This window comes from Erythrolamprus reginae, unplaced genomic scaffold (assembly GCF_031021105.1).
Source record: "Erythrolamprus reginae isolate rEryReg1 unplaced genomic scaffold, rEryReg1.hap1 H_65, whole genome shotgun sequence".
Taxonomy (NCBI): Eukaryota; Metazoa; Chordata; class Lepidosauria; order Squamata; family Dipsadidae; genus Erythrolamprus; species Erythrolamprus reginae.
The window spans coordinates 35,226-57,039 of NW_027248523.1; the positions used below are offsets into that span (position 1 = coordinate 35,226).

Sequence of the window (21,814 nt, forward strand, 5' to 3'; positions counted from 1 at the left end):
TGGCCGGGTTCTTTCAGCTGCTTGTCAATCTCGCCTTTGTTCCTGGCTTCCAAAGCTCATTGGGTGCCTTTGGGGAGGGGGCTCCCTGCCCTTCCCTGCGGAAGCCTAGAGTTAAAGGGAGAGTAGCTGGCTTAGTTTAAGATCCCATGCAAAAGACAGGCCGTTGTCTGCTGCTTGTTTTAGGTCTTGGGCTTCCCCCCACCCCTAAAATGAGCATTTAAAAAAGGAGCAGGCTTGGTTTTCTGTCTGTCTGTCTGTCCATCACAAGGGTCTGTTCCAGGAAAATCCAAAGGAGATTCATTGGCTGTTGGAATAAAACATAGAAATATAGAAACATAGAAGATTGACGGCAGAAAAAGACCTCATGGTCCATCCAGTCTGCCCTTATACTATTTCCTGTATTTTATCTAAGGATGGATCTATGTTTATCCCAGGCACGTTTAAATTCAATTACTGTGGATTTACCAACCATGCCTGCTGGAAATTTGTTCCAAGCATCTACTACTCTTGCAGTCAAATAATATTTTCTGATGTTGCTTCTGATTTTTCCCCCCCAACTAACCTCAGATTGTGCCCCCTTGTTCTTGGGTTCACTTTCCTATTAAAAACACTTCTCTCCTGAACCTTATTTAACCTGTTAACATATTTAAATGTTTTGATCGTGTCCCCCCTTTTCCTTCTGTCCTCCAGACTATACAGGTTGAGTTCATGAAGTCTTTCCTGGTCAGTTTGATGCTTAAGACCTTTCACCATTTTTGGCCCCCGTTCAATTTTATCCATATCTTTTGTAGGTGAGGTCTCCAGAACTGGACATAGTATTCCAAATGGGGTCTCACCAGCGCTCTATATAGCAGGATCACAATCTCCCTCTTCCTGCTTGTTATACCTCTAGCTATGCAGCCAAGCATCCTACTTGCTTTCCCTACCGCCTGACCGCACTGTTCACCCATTTTGAGACTGCCAGAAATCATTACCCCTAAATCCTTCTCTTCTGAAGTTTTTGCTAACACAGAACTGCCAATACAACACTCAGATTGAGGATTCCTTTTCCCCTAGTGCATTATTTACAATAAATCCCATGATGTCGAACTAGGGTTGCCTTGGGCAATGTGGCCAGTACCTTCTCTCCCTGTTGTAACCTCCAAATCACCTCCAAATATATCTTGTGATATTTGGGAGTTGTTTCATCCCACTCCCCGTCATGAGATTCACATCCGGTTGTGGTATTTATCAGTTCTTTAAAGCTTCTTCGGAGTTTTCCAACACAGCCCCATTAAAATTCCAGAACTAACCAACTGAACTCCCAAGTTAAATATACACAGGTAAAAAATGAGCGGGAGGAAGGATAGAACAGTCAAATATTAACTCCCCCCTTGCAAGCAGGAGGTTAGGTATCAAAGGTCACTTTAAAACTTAAAAAAAGCACCAGGATTGCTAAATTCATATGGCACCTTGAAGAAACCAGTTTTCTGGTTTTTGCAAAATGTGTTGCGCCTTTAACTAGATTAGCAGGTCTTTTTAAAAGCCACCTATGATTATATGAGAAACGTAAACAATGTGATGTCTCACCCAACTTATCAATAGAGGAAAATCTATGTAGCTCAGGGTTGAGCCTGGTGGTTTTGTTGCATGTCCATGGTTGAATCCAGTGAAGGGCTACCAAAATTTTGACTACCACTCTGTGGGCATGGCTTGTGCAGGACGCCCTGCATTTTCTTTCAACATCTTTCAGTGCAAATTGGGTGCTCTGGGGTGGAGCTCCATTTTTGCTACCCCAATGCGCCCCCCCCCCCCAAAAAAAATCCAGGCAGTAGCCCACCCCTGGTTGAATCCCATCACTGTGTATAACCCTCAGGGGACCCCCCTCTAGAAGTTTGCACTAGATGAGCTAAATCACATACATACAAGTCACATACATACATCTAAGTCACATACAAAACTTTTGCCAGACCAATCCTTGAACACAGCTCATCTGTCTGGAACCCACACCGCATTTTGGACATAAACACTCTAGAAAATGTCCAGAGATATTTTGCTAGAAGAGCCCTCCACTTGCAACAGAATACACTACGCAACTAGACTTGCAATCCTAGGTTTAGAAAGCTTAGAACCACGTCGCCTTAAACACGACCTTAGCATAGCCCACAAAATCATCTGCTACAACATCCTTCCTGTCAACAACTACTTCAGCTTCAACCACAACAACACACGAGCACACAACAGATACAAAATAAACTGCTCCAAACTCGACTGCAGGAAATATGGCTTTAGTAACCAAGTAGTTGATGCGTGGAACTCACTACCAGACTCTGTAGTATCATCATCTAACTCCCCAAAACTTTACCCTTAGACTCTCCACTGTTGACCTCACCAGATTCCTAAGAGCTCAGTAAGGGGCGTGCATAAGTGCACCAGCGAGCCTTCTGTCCCCTTTCCTAATGTTTCTCTCTTACTAGTATAAATATAATCTACGTAGCTCAGGGTTGAGCCTGGTGGTTTTCTTGCAAACATTTCATTACCCAACTAGGGAACATCATCAGTGCTAGTCCTAGAAACCAAGCTCAGAAAGCACCAAGGACCGAGTTGAGTACCGTGTACAGTTCTGGTCACCGCACCTCAAGAAGGATATAATGGAACTAGAAAAGGTGCAAAAAAGGCCCTCCGTGGCCTACACTGGCTGCCGATGGGTTTCCGGTCACAATTCAAAGTGTTGGTAATGACCTTTAAAGCCCTACATGGCATTGGGCCAGAATACATCTGGGCCTTCTACTGCACGAATCCCAGCGGCCGATAAGGTCCCACATAGTTGGCCTTCTCCGGGTCCCCTCGACCAAACAATGTCGTTTGGTAAGGCCCAGGGGAAGAGCCTTCTCTGTGGCGGCCCCGGCCCTCTGGAATCAACTCCCCCCAGAGATTAGAACGGCCCCCACCCTCCTTGTCTTTCGCAAACTACTCAAGACCCACCTTTGTCACCAGGCATGGGGGAGTTAAGATATTTCTTCCCCTAGGCCATTACAAGTTATGCATGGTATGTTTGTGTGTATGTTTGGTTTTTATAATTAGGGTTTTTAGTTGTTTTATTAAATTGGATTGTTACATGTTGTCTTTTACCATTGTTGTTAGCCTCCCTGAGTCTGCGGAGAGGGGCGGCATACAAATCCAATAAATAAATAAATAAATAAATAAAATAAACTAGTATGATCAAGTAAATGGAGCACCTCCCTTATGAAACCAGGTTGCAACGCCTTGGTCTCTTCAGCCTTGAAAGACGGCGTTTAAGGGGTGACTTGATCGAAGGGTATAAAATCATGCACGGGATAGAAAAGATGGATAGAGAAAAAACCTTTTCGCTATCACACAATACTAGGACAAGGGGGCCCTCCCTAAAGCTCATAGGTAAGAAAGTGAGGACAAACCAAGGGAAATATTTCTTCACCCAGAGGGTCCTTGGTTGATGGGATTCTCTTCCAGAAGAGGTCGTGTCAGCTGTCAGCCTGGAGAGCTTCAAGGCAGGATTAGACAGATTCATGGATGCCAAGTGTATCATAGGTGGTTATTGAAACGGATGTCCAAATGCCACCTCTATGTTGGTTGAGGCAGGCAGGGTTCCCTTGGGTACCATTTATTGGGGGTCAAGGGAAAGGGAGGGTCTTGCCTTCTCTTTCTGCTCAATTGTCTCCATGGACAATTGATGGGCCACTGTGGGACACAGAATGCTGGACTCGATGGGCTTTGGCCTGATTCAGCAGGGCTCTTCTTACGTTCTTAGGATCCTTCGCTCAACCTAGTTTGTTGTGTGAATGCCTCTTCTGCTAGCTTATCTCTCGGGATGGGAACCGAGTCAGGATTTCTGAGTTCTCCAGAGTACCACTGACGTTTGGAGCTGGCCTGCTAGGAGCTTCTGTCTCAGTGTAAACATACTCAACAGAGAAAGAGAGTGTGCTCTTTGGATTGCTCTGCAATTGGCCTGCTTTCAAACAGGAATGGCGGATTTTTTGACATAACCGTTCGCTCTTGCTAAGTATGAAACCGAGACTCTTCTGTTTATATCGCCGCTTTCCAACATGTTTACAGTTTCTTGGCAGGGCGAGAAGCAGCTGAGATGGCGAGATGCTTGTTAATCTTTCTTTTAAAAAAAGAAGAAGAGAGAAATGCAAACCACGAAGGCTCTGAAATGATTTCATAAATGATTTCCAGCTCTGCTTATTATTTTGCTTGGTTCTTTTTTCTTAAATGCCAGTTTGTTTATTTATTTATTGGATGATGATGATGATGATGATGATGATGATGATGATGATGATGATAATAATAATAATAATAATAATAATAATATGGTAAATGATTTAGCTTTACTAGATAAATGGTCAAAGCAATGGAAACTGCAGTTTAATGTTTCCAAATGTAAAACAATGCACTTGGGGAAAAGGAATCTTTAATCTGAGTATTGCATTGGCGGTTCTGTGTTGGCAAAAACTTCAGAAGAGAAGGATTTAGGGGTCGTGATTTCTGACAGTCTCCAAATGGGTGAGCAGTGTGGTCGGGCAGTAGGAAAAGCAAGTAGGATGCTTGGCTGCATAGCTAGAGGTATAACAAGCAGGAAGAGGGAGATTGTGATCCCCTTATGTAGAGCGCTGGTGAGACCCCATTTGGAATACTGTGTCCAGTTCTGGAGACCTCACCTACAAAAAGAGATTGACAAAATTGAACGGGTCCAAAGATGGGCTCCAAGAATGGTGGAAGGTCTTAAGCATAAAACGTATGAGGAAAGACTTAATGAACTCAATCTGTATAGTCTGGAGGACAGAAGGAAAAGGGGGGACATGATCGAAACATTTAAATATGTTAAAGGGTTAAATAAGGTTCAGGAGGGAAGTGTTTTTAATAGGAAAGTGAACCCAAGAACAAGGGGGCATAATCTGAGGTTAGTTGGGGGAAAGATCAAAGGCAACATGAGAAAATATTATTTTACTGAAAGAGTAGTAGATCCTTGGAACAAACTTCCAGGAGACGTGGTTGATAAATCCACAGTAACTGAATTTAAACATGCCTGGGATAAACATATATCCATTGTAAGATAAAATACAGGAAATAGTATAAGGGCAGACTAGATGGACCATGAGGTCTTTTTCTGCCGTCAGTCTTCTATGTTTCTATGTTTCTATTAAAAAACCAAGCATTCCCACTCAGACCACAAACACACATAACATTCATCGGTCAGGGGGATAGAATCTAATATCCCCAAGCCTGGTGGCCTAGAAGAGTCTTCAGACTTTTACGAAAGACGAGGAGGGAGGGGGCAGTATGAATCCCTGGGGGGAGCTGATTCCAGAGGGCCGGAGCCCCCACAGAGAAGGCTCTGTGGTTTAAGTTGAATCTCTTATGGGAGTTTATGAAAAATTAATCCCTTATGGGGCAATTCCATCTAGGTTTAGATAAGACATCATTTCCTGCAGGTCCTAGCAATCATTTCTTGACATTCTAAGGTGGCGTCCAGGCATACAATTTCTCCTGAACTGTGCTAAACGTCATTAGATTGCAAGTGGGAATGGAGTTAAGTTGTAAATAAGTAAGCAATGTTCTCTCTGTACGTTGAGAAGAAATAGAGACATAAAATTACGGCGATTTCTAAAGGTCAACTAGGCCAACCTTCAGCCTAGATGGGCATCATCAAAATCATTTTCAACCCTCCACGATAAATTATTTATTTATTTATTTATTTATTTATTTATTTATTCATTCATTCATTCATTCATTTATTTATTTTGTCCAATACATAATACACATTGAAGAGAAAGATATGTAATAATATAAGTAAAGAAAAGAATAGAAGATAAGATATAAAAGTATAGGTGAACATATTTGAAAGGAAGAAAAGATAAATGAGATAAGGAGAGACAATTGGACAGGGAACGGAAGGCACACTAGTGCACTTATGCACGCCCCTTACTGACCTCTAAGGAACCTGGAGAGGTCAATCGTGGATAGTCTAAGGGAAAAAGGTTTGGGGTTAGGGGTTGTCACTACTGAGTCAGGTAATGAGTTCCACGCTTCGACAACTCGGTTGCTGAAGTCATATTTTTTAAAGTCAAGTTTGGAGCAGTTAATATTAAGTTTGAATCTGTTGCGTGCTCTTGTGTTGTTGCGATTGAAGCTGAAGTAGTCATTGACAGATAGAACGTTGCAGCATATGATCTTGTGGCCAATACTTAGATCGTGTTTTAAGCGACGTAGTTCCAAGCTTTCAAGACCTAGGATTGATAGTCTGCTTTCATAGGGTATTCTGTTTCGAGTGGAGGAGTGAAGGGCTCTTCTGGTGAAGTATCTTTGGACATTTTCAAGGGTGTTGATGTCCGAGATGTGGCATGGGTTCCAGACAGATGAACTGTACTCAAGGATGGGTCTGACAAAAGTTTTGTAAGCTCTGGTGAGTAACATGAGATTGCCAGAGCAGAAGCTGCGTAGGATCAGGTTAACAACTCTAGAAGCCTTTTTGGCGATATTGTTGCAGTGGGCTTTGGCACTTAGCTGTATTCTTGAAAACTCAAGAGATGGAGAAGCCTTCGCAGCAGTATGACTGCCTCTGGAGGACATCTGCTGGGAGATTGGTGGCTTTCCTTTTGCAGTTGGTTGAAAGTCCTACATAGTGGTTGCAGTGCTGCAGAAGTGGTCTAGGATAAACAACATTACTCAGCATGAGCAATGTAGGTCAGATAGACCAGTGCTTCTAAATCTTGCCAACTTGAATGGGGAAGATTGAATTCTGGTCATCCATCCATCTTTAGTTTGCCAAGGTTGGGAAGTAGTGAGATAGACCATGGTTGGCTGAGGAATTCTGGGAATTGATGTCCACTCATTTTTCAAAGTAGAGAAACAGTGAGACGGACCATGGTTGGCTGAGGAATTCTGGGAATTGATTTCCATCCATCTTCCAAGGTTGAGAAATAATGATAGACCATGGTTGGCTGAGGAATTCTGGGAATTGACATCCTCTTGTCTTTCCAGGTTGGGAAACAGTGAGATAGACCATGGTTGGTTGATGAAGTCTGGGAATTGACCTCCACTTGTCTTTCCAGGTTGGGAAACAGTGAGATAGACCATTGTTGGTTGATGAAGTCTGGGAATTGACCTCCACTTGTCTTTCCAGGTTGGGAAACAGTGAGATAGACCATGGTTGGTTGATGAAGTCTGGGAATTGACCTCCACTTGTCTTACCAGGTTGGGAAGCAGTGAGATAAACCTTGGTTGGTTGATGAAGTCTGGGAATTGACATCCATTTATCTTCCAAGGTTGAGAAACAGTGAGATAGACCATGGTTGGCTAAGGAATTCTGGGAATTGACCTCCACTCATCTTCCATGGTTGAGAACAGTTGATAGACCATGAGTGGCTGGGGAATTGTGGGAAATGACATCAACCCATCTTCCATGATTGCCAAGGTTGAGGAACACTGAAATTGACCATAGTTTCCCTTGAACCCAGGCTATCTCTTGGGTTCTTAAGGTGGAGAAAAATGCCACCTGACCTATTTGGAACATCTTATGAGGTTGGCATGCGTGTCCCCAAAGGATTGCACTCATGCCCTCATCACCTCAAGGCTCGACTACTGTAACGCTCTCTACATGAGGCTACCTTTGAAAAGTGTTTGGAAACTTCAGATCGTGCAGAATGCAGCTGCGAGAGCAATCATGGGCTTCCCCAAATATGCTCACGTTATACCAACACTCCGCAATCTGCATTGGTTGCTGATCGGTTTCCGGTCACAATTCAAAGTGTTGGTTATGACCTATAAAGCCCTTCATGGCACCGGACCAGATTATCTCAGGGACCACCTTCTGCTACACGAATCCCAGCAACCAGTTAAGTCCCACAGAGTGGATCTTCTCCAGGTCCCGTTAACTAAACAATGTCACTTGTCGGGACCCAGGGGAAGAGCCTTCTCTGTGGCGGCCCCGGCCCTCTGGAACCAACTCCCCCCCGGAGATTAGAATTGCCCCCACCCTCCTTGCTTTTCGTAAGCTACTTAAAACCCACCTCTGCCATCAGGCATGGGGGAATTGAGATCCTCTTTCCCTCTAGGCCTTTACAATTCTATGCATGGTATGTCTGTATGTATGTTTGGTTTTTATATTAATGTGTTTCTTAATCGTTTTTAGTATTAGATTACTATTGTACACTGTTTTATTGTTGCTGTTAGCCGCCCCGAGTCTACGGAGAGGGGCGGCATACAAATCCAATAAATAAGTAAGTAAGTAAGTAAGTAAGTAAGTAAGTAAGTAAGTAAGTAAGTAAGTTAGTAAGGAAGGAAGGAAGGAAGGAAGGAAGGAAAGAAAGAAAGAAAGAAAGAAAGAAAGAAAGAAAGAAAGAAAGAAAGAAAGAAAGAAAGAAAGAAAGAAAGAAAGAAATTGCAAAAATCTGTTGTTGGCCCTTGAACAATACCTAACCTTCTCTGCTGTATCATAGAAACAGAGAAGTCTGACGGCAGAAAAAGACCTCATGGTCCATCTAGTCTGCCCTTATACTATTTTCTGTATTTTATCTTAGGATGGATATATGTTTATCCCAGGCATGTTTAAATTCAGTTACTGTGGATTTATCTACCACGTCTGCTGGAAGTTTGTTCCAAGGATCTACTACTCTTTCAGTAAAATAATATTTTCTCATGTTGCTTTTGATCTTTCCCCCAACTAACTTCAGATTGTGTCCCCTTGTTCTTGTGTTCACTTTCCTATTAAAAACACTTCCCTCCTGGACCTTATTTAACCCTTTAATATATTTAAATGTTTCGATCATGTCCCCCCTTTTCCTTCTGTCCTCCAGACTATACAGATTGAGTTCATTAAGTATCTCTCTTATTTGTTTTTGGCAGGCAAAACGAAGGCAACGAAGATGAGGACTTCCTACCCACGGGGGAAACGTCGGTGGATTCCTACCCAAACTGGCTCAAATTCCACATTGGCATTAACCGGTATGAGCTGTATTCCAGGCACAACCCAGCAATTGGCACCTTGCTCCACGATTTGGCTACCCAGAAAATCACCAGTGTTGGTAGGTTGCAGTTCCAATTACTGTTGCCATCTCTGTGTGGGTGCAGCTGTGTCTTTTTTATATTTTATTAGTTGGAAGGGACCTTGGAGGTCTTCTAGTCCAACCCCCCTGCTTAGGCAGGAAACCCTACACTACTTCAGACAGATGGTTATCCAACATCTGCTTAAAAACTTCCAGTGTTGGGACATTCACAATTTCTGTTCCACTGACTGTCAGGAAATTTCTCCTTAGTTCTAAGTTACTTCTCTCCTGCTTTAGTTTCCACCCATTGCTTGGTGGGAGGTGTTAAGCATCAAACCTATCAGGAAAGACTTCATGAACTCCATCTGTATAGTCTGGAGCAGTGTTTCCCAACCTTGGCAACTTGAAGATATTTGGACTTCAACTCCCAGAATTCTCCAGCCAGCATTTGCTGGGTGGGGAATTCTGGGAGTTGAAGTCCAAATATCTCCAAGTTGCCAAGGTTGGGAAACACTGATTTATTGGATTTATATACTGCCCCTCTCTGGGGACTCAAGGTGGTTTACAACATATGGCTGGGGAATTCTGGGAGTTGTAGTCCAGATACCTCCAAGTTGCCAAGGTTGGGAAACACTGGTCTGGAGGACAGAAGGGAAAGGGGGGACATGATCGAAACATTTAAATATGTTAACGGGTTAAATAAGGTTCAGGAGAGAAGTGTTTTTAATAGGAAAGTGAACCCAAGAACAAGGGGGTACCATCTGAGGTTAGTTGGGGGAAAGATCAGAAGCAACGTGAGAAAATATTATTTCACTGAAAGAGTAGTAGATGCTTAGAACAAACATCCAGCAGATGTGGTTGGTCAATCCACAGTAACTTAATTTAAACATGCCTGGGATAAACGTAGATCCATCCTAAGATAAAATACAGGAAATAGTATAAGGGCAGACTAGATGGACCATGAGGTCTTTTTATGCCTTCTATGTTTCACACCTGAGAGCTGGTGAAGGTGAATCACCACCCCGGGTTAATTAGGCCGACCCATAAGTTGTAGGTCAACTCTGTGTCTGAATGAATTTTACGGGGCTGTTGTCGCCAATAAAATGGAAATTGGCAGAATGTAGTTAACCTAACCCATGTTTTCATTCCAGGCTAAGCCAAACACACTAAACTCTGTTCCACTTTTATCTCTAGGGTATAACAGGATATTCTATCGTCTTTGTTTAGCGCTATACTTTGAGCCTCTCCTTGGGGAGTTGTTTTATTTCTCCACGTAGCCCACAGAATTCTGGGAGTTGAAGTCCACACTTCGTAAAGCGGCCACAATTGAGAAACATTTGGTTTAGCTCATTCCTAATTTGGTTTAGGTAACGTCTAGCCTAAACCCCTGTGCTTTCTTCCTCCTTTTCCCAAAATCCTTCCACAACTAATGTTTGACCGCCTTTTTTTCTTAATTTTCGGTGGTTTTTCGGATCCGAGCATGCACAGGAGGGAAATCGTCCCACTGCGCATGTGTGGAAGCAAAATTGTGCAAAATGTTGTGATGTGCACAGAAGTGCACCAGTAGGAAGGTAAGAGGAACGCCCCCTGGGCGATAAGTGGGGGAGAAAGGGCGGAGAGGGGCGGCATACACTTTGAACAGTCGTTAACTGAATTTTCGTAAGCCAAGGACCAAACTACACGAGTACAGTGGTCCCTCTACTTACGAACTTAATTCGTTCCGTGACCAGGTTCTTAAGTAGAAAAGTTTGTAAGAAGAAGCAATTTTTCCCATAGGAATCAATGTAAAAGTAAATAGTGTGTGCGATTGGGGAAACCATAGGGAGGGTGGAGGCCCTGTTTCCTCCCAGGAGATTCCTAGCAAGGCCCCACAGAGGCTTCTCCCCAGCTTTTCCAGCCCTGTTTCCTCCCAGGAGATTCCTAGAGAGGCCCCACGGAGGCTTCTCCCTGCCTTTTCCGGCCCCGTTTCCTCCCAGGAGATTCCTAGAGAGGCCCCACGGAGGCTTCTCCCCAGCTTTTCCAGCCCTGTTTCCTCCCAGGAGATTCCTAGAGATGCCCCACAGAGGCTTCTCCCCGCCTTTTCTGGGCTGTTTCCTCCCAGGACATTCCCCACGGAGGCTTCTCCCTACCTTTTCTGGCCCTGTGTCCTCCCAAGAGATTCCTAGAGAGGCCCCACAGAGGCTTCTCCACACCTTTTCTGGCCCTGTTTCCTCCCAGGAGATTCTTTTAGAGGCCCCACGGAGGCTTCTCCATGTCTTTTCCAGCCCTGTTTCCTCCCAGGAAATTCCTAGAGAGGCCCCACAGAGGCTTCTCCCCACCTTTTCCGGCCCTGTTTCCTCCCAGGAGATTCCTAGAGAGGCTCCATGGAGGCTTCTCCCTGACTTTTCCAGTTACAGTTTTGGAGGCTCGGTTCTTGAGAAGAGACAAAAAAATCTTGAACACCCGGCTTTTCTCTAGAAATGTTCATAAGTAGAAGCGTTCTTAGGTAGAGGTACCACTGTATTTAAACCAAGTTATTTGCTGGCTGAATTCCACCTCTTGGATGAGTCAACCTGAAGATTTTAACACAAAGACTGACAGTGTTGCAGAAGCCGTGAAGTTCGAGATCAGGTTCCCCCAAATCCTGTAGTGGATTGAAATTTGGAAGCATTTAGAACACGTCTCTATCCCATTTTTTTCCCCTTTTATTTGTGTTTGTTTCATTTGGCACAACTCTCTTCAAAGATTTAATTAGATCTTCAAGGTTTTTCCACCCAAGGGCAAGTCGGACTTTGCACAAGGAAAGGCCGAGGCGCCTTTTGTGCCTCTAATTACCAGAACTGAAGTGCAGAAATGACCATAATTAGCCGTTTTCTTTGTGCTGTTGAACCTTTTGCAGCTCTAGTAACGCCACCTGTGTGAGCCAACAGGCTCCTTAATTAGAAACCCTGCGTGGCGCGCAGCATCAAGATGCAACATGTTTAATAATTCCAGGCACTCCTTTTTTCCCCCCTTATTAAAGCTAGGAGGAAGATTCCCCCGAGGAAAGGCATTGTCTGCGAGTCGCCTTTTATCTTCCTACCTGGCCAGAGTGAGACCATAAATGAAATCAGTTCATTTCTAACTTCCTCAGCCCTTTCCTCTTGAGTGGGTCGTGAGAATCACTGGCCCCCTCAGAGAGGGTCCGCAACTTGGGCGTCCTCCTCGATCCACAGCTCACATTAGAGAACCCTCTTTCAGCTGTGGCGAGGGGGACGTTTGCCCAGGTTCGCCTGGTGCACCAGTTGCGGCCCTACTTGGACCGGGACTCACTGCTCACAGTCACTCATGCCCTCATCACCTCGAGGCTCGACTACTGTAACGCTCTCTACATGGGGCGACCTTTGAAAAGTGTTCGGAAACTTCAGATCGTGCAGAATGCAGCTGCGAGAGCAATCATGGGCTTTCCCAAATATGCCCATGTTACACCAACACTCCGCAGTCTGCATTGGTTGCCAATCAGTTTCCGATCACAATTCAAAGTGTTGGTTATGACCTATAAAGCCCTTCATGGCACCGGATAAGATTATCTCAGGGACCGCCTTCTGCTGCACGAATCCCAGCGATCAGTTAGGTCCCATAGAGTGGATCTTCTCCGGGTCCCGTCAACTAAAGAATATTGCTTGGTGGGACCCAGGGGAAGAGCCTTCTCTGTGGCGGCCCCGGCCCTCTGGAACCAACTCCCTCCAAAGATTAGAATTGCCCCCACCCTCCTTGCCTTTCATAAGCTGCTTAAAACCCACCTCTGCCGTCAGGCATGGGGGAATTGAGACCCTCTTCCCCCTAGGCCTTTACAATTCTATGCATGGTATGTATGTATGTATGTTTGGGTTTTTTATATTAATGGGCTTTTAATTATTTCTAACATCAGACTACTATTGTACACTGCTTTATTGTTGCTGTTAGCTGCCCCGAGTCTCCGGAGAGGGGCGGCATACAAATCCAATCAAGAAAGAAAGAAAGAAAGAAAGAAAGAAAGAAAGAAAGAAAGAAAGAAAGAAAGAAAGAAAGAAAGAAAGAAAGAAAGAAAGAAAGTATGGCAGAGTTATGGAAAGGATAAGGATTTTTGAATAGAACATTATACGGGTCCAAGGAGGTCTCCAAACTTGACAACTTTAAGACTTGTGGACTTCAGCTCCCAGAATTCCTCAGCCAGCCTGACTGAGGAATGCTGGGAGTTGAAGTTCACAAGTCTTAAGTGTCGGAGACTCCTGTCTTAGACTGTGAAGCTGCAGAGTTGCGACTTTGGAAAACTGTGTTCAGTTCTGGAAACTTCACCTACCCAAAAAAAATTGATAAAATTGAACGGGTCCAAAGACGGGCTACAAGAATGGTGGAAGGTCTTAAGCATAAAACTTATCAGGAAAAACTTAATGAACTCAATCTGTATAGTCTGGAGGACAGAAGGAAAAGGGGGGACATGATCGAAACATTTAAATATGTTAAAGGGTTAAATAAGGTTCAGGAGGGAAGTGTATTTAATAGGAAAGTGAACCCAAGAACAAGGGGACACAATCCGAGGTTAGTTGGGGGAAAGATCGGAAGCAATCTTGGTGCTGAAAAAAAATTAAAAATTAAAAAATATATTAAAAATCCCCACCACCAAGGAAAGCTGAAAACAAGATGGCAAAGCATGCGCAACACAGGAAACTTGGCTTCTGTACATGCACAGAAGAAAACACACACACACACACACACACACACACACACACACACACACACATATATATATATATATATATATATATATATATATATATATATATGTAGATTGTTCTGAGTTCGGGTTTTGCCCTGTGTAATGTTTTGCATGTCTATGCGACGTTTCGGCGAAATCACATTCACCATCATCAGGCTGGAGTTCCAATCTTTGTGTTTTTGCAAATGAATATTAGCAACTGACATTTCTTCTTAGCATGTAGTGTGGGGGTGGAGATTTGCTTTGAATGTAGCAAATAGATTGGGTGACTATGCTTCAGTGATCTGATTGGTTGGTGTAATCATGGTTATTAGAAGGAATGGCATGAAGATTATGAAGTGTTTTCTTTAAGGCTGATTTCCAAATATAAAATTCTAAAATCATAATAATTAAAGGATTGACATATTGATTATAATGAAGTGTTTATTTTGTTTAAGGCTGGTTTCCAAATCTCTGGCAGGCGCGAGGTATCATCCCTTTTATTTAAACAAAAGGATCTCTTTTCAATTTCGATAGCTTCTAGAGAGATTCTTCTATATAAATTCTCTGTTTTGTGGAGTAATTTAGTTTTTTCAAAGTCAATTTCGTGCCCTGTTCTTTTAATGTGCTGGACAAGGGAGGAGGTCTTCTCCTGTTTCTTGACTGCATTCATATGTTCTGCCATGCGCTGGCTCACTCTTCGGTTAGTTTGTCCAATGTATGTGGCTGCACATGTTTTGCAAGGGATTTCATAGATTCCTTGGTATTCTAGTTGGATTTTATCTTTGGGGCTCCTTAGGATATTAGATATTTTTTGGTTAGTGCAAAATGAGGTTTTGATGTTATGTTTTTGTAGAATTTTACTAATTTTATCCGTGGTGCCTTTGATGTAAGGAAGGATGGTGGTGCCATTGTCCTGTTCTTGATCTTGTTTTTTGGGGGGTGTCTCTTTATTGATTAGGTTTGTTATTGTTTTCTCTTTGAATCCATTAGAAATTAGTACATCTTTGAGTTTGTTCAATTCAGTTTTTAAGTGCTCATGGTCAGCTAAGCGTTTGGTTCTGGTGATGAGAGTTTTGGCCACTGAGGTGATTTGTGCGGGGTGGTGGTGTGAGTGTGCATTTAGATAACGGTTGGTATGGGTTTTCTTTTGGTAGATAGTATGTCCTAGGCTGCCATTGGGTTTTTTATAGACCAGTACATCTAGAAAGGGAAGTTGATCATTGATTTCTGTTTCCATAGTAAACTGTATTTTGGGGTGTAGGCTGTTGAGATGAGTGAGGAAATTGTCTAGTTTTTCTTTACCATGTGGCCAAATTACAAAGGTATCATCAACATATCTCAGCCAAAGTTTGGGTTTGTATTTGGCTTGCTCTAAAGCATTATTTTCGAAATATTCCATATAGAGGTTGGCTATGACAGGTGATAGAGGTGATCCCATGGGGGCTCCCTCTATTTGTTTATATCTTTGTTCATTATAGATGAAGTATGTATTGGTCAGGCAGTGGTTGGTAAGGTCTAGGATATATTTGGGGGGTTTGTGTTTGTCTTGGATAGCTGTCAAGGCTTCTGTAATAGGTATTTGTGTGAACAGGGACACGACATCGAAACTTACAAGTAGGTCATCGGGTTGTAGGTTTTGTTTTTTAATTATTTGTATAAAGTGGGATGAATTTTGAACATATGAGGTAATAGTTTCTGTATATGGTTGAAGGTATTTGGCTAAAAATTTGGCAAGGTTTTGTAGAGGGGAGCCTATAGAACTGACTATTGGCCTGAGAGGTATTCCTTCTTTGTGTATTTTTGGAAGGCCATAGAGTTTTGGACATATGGAAGATTTTTCTCTGGGGATGATTTTTTGCTGGATTTCTTCGCTGATGGGAGAGGCCTTGATTTTAGATTTGGTGGTTTTTTCTAGGTAGGTGGTAGGATCTGTGCTTAGGAGTTTGTAGGCCGGGTTTTTTAGTAGATTTGTCATTTTTTCCTTGTATTCTGCTGTGTTCATTACTATAGTGGAGTTTCCTTTATCAGCTGGGAGGATTATTATATCCTGGTTTTTCTTTAGATTGATAAGTGCCTCTCTTTCTTCCTGCTGTATGTTGCTTTTTGGAGGTTTACTAGAGCACAGAATATTAGTGACTTGGAGTCTGATTTTGTTAGCAGTATCTGGGTTGATTTTATGTAAAGTTGTTTCAATTCCACATATGATATTTTCAGTTGGTATCATATGTGGAATTGAAACAACTTTACATAAAAGATTGGAACTCCAGCCTGATGATGGTGAATGTGATTTCGCCGAAACGTCGCATAGACATGCAAAACATTACACAGGGCAAAACCCGAACTCAGAACAATCTACATACATATACCCGTGAAAATTTACGAAAACATATATATATATATATATATATATATATATATATATATATATATATATATATATATATATATATTTTAAATCCACCCAATTTTTTTTTTTAAGATGGTACCGTAGCACCCCCGGACCAGGGCCAATAAAACTGGTTCGGTGACATCACCATGACATCAACAGCGGTTTGCAACCAGTTCTATAAAACCGGGTGTAAAATGTGAGGAATGGGGATTTTAGATTAGATAAATGGCTTTTATATTAATTGGATTTAGGGTATGTATTGTATTGTTCTTTTTATATGTTGTAAACCCCCTCGAGTCCCCAGAGAGGGGCAGTATATAAATCCAATAAATCAGTGTTTCCCAACGTTGGCAACTTGGAGATATTTGGACTTCAATTCCCAGAATTCCCCAGCCAGAATTCTGGCAGTTGAATTCCAAATATCTTCAAGTTGCCAAGGTTGGGAAACACTGCAATAAATGAATAATTCAGTTCTGGAGACCTCACTTACAAAAAGATATTGACAAAATTGAACCGGTCCAAAGACGGGCTACAAGAATGGTGGAAGGTCTTAAGCATAAAACATATCAGGAAAGACTTCATGAACTCCATCTGTATAGTCTGGAGGACAGAAGGAAAAGGGGGGACATGATCGAAACATTTAAATATGTTAAAGGGTTAAATAAGGTCCAGGAGGGAAGTGTTTTTAATAGGAAAGTGAACACAAGAACAAGGGGACACAATCTGAAGTTAGTTGGGGGAAAGATCAGAAGCAACGTGAGAAAATATTATTTTAATGAAAGAGTAGTAGATCCTTGGAACAAACTTCCAGCAGACGTGGTTGGTAAATCCACAGTAACTGAATTTAAACATGCCTGGGATAAACATCTATCCATTGTAAGATAAAATACAGGAAATAGCATAAGGGCAGACTAGATGGACCATGAGGTCTTTTTCTGCCGTCAGTCTTCTATGTTTCTATGTTTCTAATAAATCCACTTCTTCTATATACCCCATTTTTGACCCGGAAAATTTTTCCACCTTTTATATATGGTGACTTAAGCATTCCTGCTTTTATTAGGTTGCACGTGGGCCCTTTAAGCGAGTTTCTGATGCTAATTTATGACCGTAATTTGTGCCTTAGGTTGGTTTTCTTTTAGGACTCTTGTCGGTTTATTTTTGGATTTCAAGCTTAGGCGATTTTACTTGGCTTTCCATTCAGATTCGCCTCTGATTTGGCTTTGCTCTTTTTAAATATCCCCAGAGGATACTAAGCTCCTTGGGTAGATGGTAGCAGAAGCAACCCATTAATTTCCTGGAGAAAGGGAGCAGGATTTGGTTCCTGGGTGAATGATAATGGGCCCAACTCTTTGGGAGGCCCCGTTTGATGGATGACCTCAAAGTGCTTAACACAGCAAATAAAAATAAATCAAAATATATGATCCCCGTTGGCTCGCAGCCACAAAAAACATCTCGAAGTGTTATGTATATTGTTCTGTCGGGCTCTCTGGTACACTCCTCCCAAAAATTCACAGGTACAAATTTCAGACACACACACGTTTGAAAATTCAAAACAATGTTCTTTATAATGAAAATTCACTTAAACCAAGCCCTCTTTTGGTATAGCAAAGAGCACTGGTCTCCAAACAAACTGGTAATTTGTACAAGTCCCTTATCAGTTCTGTGATACTTAGCTTGCAGCTGTGAGGCAATTCTACAAAGGAATAATATTTATTTTATTTATTTCATTTTATTTATTAGATTTGTATGCCGCCCCTCTCCGCGGACTCAGGGCGGCTCACAGCACTGATAAAACAGTATACAATGACAAATCTAATATTAAGTCTAAAATAACAATTTTACATTCAAAACATAAAAAAAACCCTTATATAAAAACATACACACAAACATTCCATACATAAAACTACATAGGCAAGGGGAGATGTCTCAGTTCCCCCATGCCTGACGGCAGAGGTGGGTTTTAAGAAGTTTACGAAAGGCAAGGAGGGTGGGGGCAGTCCTGATCTTCGGGGGGGAGCTGGTTCCAGAGGGTTGGGGCCACCACAGAGAAGGCTCTTCCCCTGGGTCCCGCCAGACAACATTGTTTAGTCGACGGCTTGCAGCTGTGAGACAATTCACAGTCCTTCTTCTTCCACAAAGTGAAACACACTTTACTCTGGTTTAGTTTCAAAGCGGGGGGAAATCAGCACACAAAAAGTCAAAGTCCGTAAAGCAGTCACGAAACACAAGGATCAGACAATCCTCCACAATGGCCAAACCCACAGGCTGCTATTTATAGCAGCCTCACTAATGACCACAGCCCCACCCAACCACAGGTGGCCTCATTTTCTTTGATAATAATCTCTCAGTTGTTGCTGCCTATGCATCGCTCTCCGCATGCGTGGCTGTATCATTAACTCTTGTTCCGAATCCAAGGAGGAGCTAGAGATTTGATCTCCTTCTGAGCTGTCTGCCCCACTCTCCTCCTCCCTGTCACCCCTGTCTTCTTGGTCAGAGGAGCCTTCATCAGCAGACTCCACCGGGGGGGGGGGCAAAACAGGCCTGCAGCATGTGGATGTCTCCCCCACATCTACAGTCCTTGGGGCAGGAGCAGGGCCAGAGCTAACCACAACATAACCCAAACCCTTGACATGAATGACGTCAAGTTGACCAACTTTAAGCCAGTCACATGACCTTCGTGCAGAATGCAGCTGCAACAGCAATTATGGGCTGCTCTAAGTATGCCCATATCACTCCAACACTCCGCAGTCTGCACTGGTTGCCGATCAGTTTCCGGTCACAATTCAAAGTGTTGGTTATGACCTATAAAGCCCTTCATGGCACCGGACCAGAATATCTCCGGGACCGCCTTCTGCCGCACGAATCCCAGCGACCGGTTCGGTCCCACAGAGTTGGCCTTCTCCGGGTCCCGTCGACTAAACAATCTCATCTGGCGTGACCCAGGGGAAGAGCCTTCTCTGTGGCAGCTCCAACCCTCTGTAACCAGCTCCCCCCTGAGATTAGGATTGCCCCCACCCTCCTTGCCTTTCACAAACTCCTTAAAACCCACCTCTGCCGTCAGGCATGGGGGAACTGAAACATCTCCCCCTTGCCCATGTTGTTTAGGTGTTATATTGACTGTATGCGTGTTTTTAATATTCTGGGGTTGGTTTTTTTATGAATTTTTTAGTTTAAAAATTGTAATTGGATTGGTGGGTATTGGATTTGTTATTATGTATTGTTTTTACCTTGTTGTGAGCCGCCCCGAGTTTGCGGAGAGGGGCGGCATATAAATCCAATAAATCTAATCTAAATCTAATCTAATCTTTAAACTATGCCCTGGTCACATGATCGTCAAGCCACTCCCACCTGGTCACACAGCCAGCAAGCCACACCCACAAAATAAGCCATGCCCCACAGAGTGGTAGTAAATATTTTATGCAGCCTGTCACTGCTCCTACCTCTCCCAAACTTTGCTGCCTGTTTAGTCAAATCAGCTTGGAAACGAGGCCAACACATTTCCCGAGAACGCCAGAGACATGTTCAAGCAACTCCACCCGCCAAGTGCACTCTATCATGTTTTTTTAATGTCTAAATCTATTTTGGTGCACGTCTCCGGGACGGAGCCAGGACGGAGCGAGCGCTCCGAGCGACGGTGAATTTGCCAAGAGAGTGAAAGAGTGAAACCCTGCAAACTCCCAGCGTTGTTGTTTTCTTTCAAAAAGAAAAAAAGAAAGCAAAAGAAAAGAAAAGAGTTACGGTGTGTTTGTCTAACCTCAAACGCCCTCCGTAAAAAAATTAGCCTACTCGGCATATCAGCTTCATCTAATATGGGAAATCTCCGTGCTCTTTCCAGGCTGTTTCAGCGCAGCCTTTAATTTCTCATTATTTAATTTTTCACACACATACACAACCATAGGATAAATTGAGTAAAATGTGAGGATCAGCAAAAAAAAAAAGCTGAAAGTTCTCTCCCTCTCTCTCTCCCTCTATCTCTCCTTCCTCCCTTCCTGCCCCTCTCTCCCTCCCTCCCTCTCTTTCCCTCCCTCTCTCTTTCTCTCCCTCCTTCTCTCCCTCCCTCTCTCTTTCTTCCTCTCTCTCCCTCTCTTCCTCTCTCCTGCTCCCTCTCTCTCCCCCTCCCTCTCTTTATTTCTCTCTCTCTCTCCCTCCCTTCCTCTCTCTCTCCCTCTCTCTTTCCCCCTCTCTCTCCCTCCCTCACTTCCTCTCTCTCTTTTCTATCTTCTCCCTTTTCTCTCTCTCCCTTTCTCCTCTTTCTTTCTCTATCTTCTCTCTCTCCCCCTTTCTCCTCTTTCTCTCTCTGTCTTCTCTCTCTCTCTCCCTTTCTCCTCTTTCTCTCTCTGTCTTCTCTCTCTCTCTCCCTTTCTCTTTCTCTCCCTTTCTCACCTCTCTCTTCTCTTTCTTTCTTTCTTTCTTTCTCCCTCTCTCTCCCTCTCTCTCTTTTCCATCTTCTCTCTTTTTCTTTCTCTTCCTTTCTTCTTTCTATCTCTTCTCTTTCTATCTCTTCTCTTTCTCTCCCTTTCTGTCTCTCTCCCTTTCTCGCCTCTCTCTCTCCCTCTCTCTCTTTTCCATCTTCTCTCTTTTTCTTTCTCTTCCTTTCTTCTTTCTATCTCTTCTCTTTCTATCTCTTCTCTTTCTCTCCCTTTCTGTCTCTCTCCCTTTCTCGCCTCTCTCTCTCTCTCTCTCTCCCCCCTCCCTCTTTCCCCCCTGGAGCACAAGAGTAATTAAACGGGCCAAATTTGCATAACATTTTATAGCAGGGGTGGGGGTGGGAAGAAAGATTACACCAGAAGGAGTAATTAAAGGAATGTATAGCTAATAGCTCCAGTTTGAGGGTGAGATAAAATAGGCAAAGTTGGAAAGGGGGCGAAGTCTAAAGCAGATTAGGATGCAAAATAAACCGGCCATTTGGGATTTTAATCCTTCCTTCCCTTCCGCCCCCCCCCCCTGTCCATGTGATTCAAGTCCCATACTTTTTTTTTTAACCTGCATTACATAAATCAGATGTTGGTCACAGAGGTTATCTTGACTTTTTTTGCTATTAACATCCTAGAAGATTTGGGGATACAAGTCAGAAGACTTTTGAAAGAAAAATTCAGAAAAGGTTTGTTTTCCCTTCAAGAGATTTTGCTTCCTTAAAGAACTTTAACAGATTAATAGAGTTGGAAGGGACCCTGTAGGTCATCTGGAGTAGAGTAGAGTAGAGTGGAGTGGAGTGGAGTGGAGTAGAGTAGAATTCAGAATATTGCTCATAGAAACATAGAAACATAGAAGATTGACGGCAGAAAAAGACCTCCTGGTCCATCTAGTCTGCCCTTATACTATTTCCTGTGTTTTATCTTAGGATGGATTTATGTTTATCCCAGGCATGTTTAAATTCAGTCACTGTGGATTTACCAACCACGTCTGCTGGAAGTTTGTTCCAAGCATCTACTCCTCTTTCAATCAAATAATATTTTCTCACGTTGCTTCTAATCTTTCCCCCAACTAACTTCAGATTGTGTCCCCTTGTTCTTGGGTTCATTTTCCTATTAAAAACACTTCCCTCCTGAACCTTATTTAACCCTTTAACATATGCTCTTAGAATTGCCCAAACTCCATTTCAGAAGGCAACAAACATACCCATCAGAAAATCAAATATGGTCATGTCCATTATATCTAAGATCCTGGTTTCCCGGTTGTAAGGTGGCGTTGTCTTAACCGCTTCGCAATATTCTGGGTCAA

The 21,814-nt window shown here is 43.0% G+C and overlaps 1 protein-coding gene across 1 annotated transcript in view; it reads left to right on the forward strand.

Annotated features, from left to right (window-relative positions):
* LOC139155810 (extracellular serine/threonine protein kinase FAM20C-like) overlaps nucleotides 1-21,814 on the forward strand; it is a 79,213-nt gene that overhangs the window by 17,117 nt on the left and 40,282 nt on the right. The window contains exon 2 of the mRNA XM_070731097.1: nucleotides 8,866-9,044. Coding sequence (XP_070587198.1) covers nucleotides 8,866-9,044 — 179 coding nt within the window. The remainder of the gene's footprint in view (nucleotides 1-8,865; nucleotides 9,045-21,814) is intronic.